Source organism: Frankliniella occidentalis, unplaced genomic scaffold, assembly GCF_000697945.3.
Source record: "Frankliniella occidentalis isolate FOCC.00 unplaced genomic scaffold, Focc_3.1 Scaffold495, whole genome shotgun sequence".
Taxonomy (NCBI): domain Eukaryota; kingdom Metazoa; phylum Arthropoda; class Insecta; order Thysanoptera; family Thripidae; genus Frankliniella; species Frankliniella occidentalis.
The window spans coordinates 8,016-9,388 of NW_026267613.1; the positions used below are offsets into that span (position 1 = coordinate 8,016).

The 1,373-nt window shown below is 39.8% G+C and overlaps 1 protein-coding gene across 1 annotated transcript in view; it reads left to right on the forward strand.

Moving 5' to 3' along the window:
- The first annotated feature begins 6 nt into the window (after positions 1 to 6).
- LOC127751446 (uncharacterized protein DDB_G0267764-like) overlaps positions 7 to 1,373 on the forward strand; it is a 4,003-nt gene continuing 2,636 nt past the window's right edge. The window contains exons 1-3 of the mRNA XM_052275028.1: positions 7 to 830; positions 915 to 1,052; positions 1,137 to 1,328. Of these exons, the coding sequence (XP_052130988.1) occupies positions 1,002 to 1,052; positions 1,137 to 1,328 (243 nt within the window). The 5' untranslated portion in view covers positions 7 to 830; positions 915 to 1,001. The remainder of the gene's footprint in view (positions 831 to 914; positions 1,053 to 1,136; positions 1,329 to 1,373) is intronic.

The window sequence follows — 1,373 nt, forward strand, 5'->3', positions numbered from 1 at the left end:
AACCTACACTTCGTTGCCTCCTTATTTCATTGATTACACTTTCATTGTTGTTCGAAAAGGCTAGGAAAAACCCGTAAAAATCACCACTACCGCCTCTCCCGCTCGGAAGTTGCAGAAAGGGCGCCAAAACCATCCCCACCAACGATCTGTGGTAGAAGACGGTCGCTTGTTTTCCTGTTCGGTGTTTAAATTTGCGAGGTGTTCAGACTTGCGATCTGCTCGAAAATGTTTTGCAAGATTAAATTCCAGGACTAAAGAGAAACTCAGTTTGTGAAAACTGAGGATTTGATTGTGTTTGGGCGGAATAATACCTATCCGAAATTGGAGCCCCCAAACCCTAACGATTTTAAGCCTCGCACTGAGTACGGGCTGATTGATGGGAACGTAATTAAAAGATGCCTCGTTTTGGCAATAGCCGGTAAGTCATTAATCATTTATTAAGTTGCCCCAGTTGTACCTATCGATAGCGAAACGTGTTCTTCTTCGCCTCACTCACTAGATAGTCTTTTAGTCCTGTATGGTTCCCATCAACGAGCAATGCTCAACTCAGGCCAATTTGACGTCAATCTTTCGTCCAAAACGAAATTTTGATGCAAAATTGTTCGTGTTTTGACGAAATTTTTACCAATTAATTTCAATTTGATGCAATTTTGTTTGATGCATTTGCTTGCTGGGTTAAGTAAGCTCCCAAATTTTCATTCATTTTAATTCGACATTGCAGCTACCCTCGAGACTCTGCAACCTATTGAGATAAAGTCTAAGAAAGTTTCGTCAAAAAGGCCAGCAGTAGAGAGCCTAGCTGCATTCAGTTTTAACACCAAGGTAAAGAGGTAAAGTACATGAATGATTTGACTTTGATTGTGCATGCAAACCCTTGTTTGATTTTGTTATTTACCTCTTTTTTTATTTTTTAGAAATCCAAACAAGACCGAAGTGTAAGAGGGGCGGAGGCGACTGATGATCTGATATCTGGCAAGCTGAACAAAGCCAATGCAATAGCGATGCAGGTTGGATTGGAAGTGGCAGCTGAAGTTATTGGAGCTCAAGTATATGTGAGTGCTGGTCCATATATGAGCATCACTGAACAGTTTAGATTTAAGTTATTCAATTCATATTTTTGTTGATGTCTTTTGAAGGGTAATGTTGAAACTCCAGTGAATGTTAACGGTGATGACAATTCCAATGCTGACGACACGCAGAGTGACAATAACGATCCCAAAGCTGATGATACCCACAATGACAATAAAAATTCCAAAGCTGATGATACGCAGAATGACAATAACAATTCCAAAGCTGATGATACGCAGAATGACAAAGCAGCCGACCAAGTGAATATATTTTGTCATAATAATAGGTCTGATAATACAGAAGTT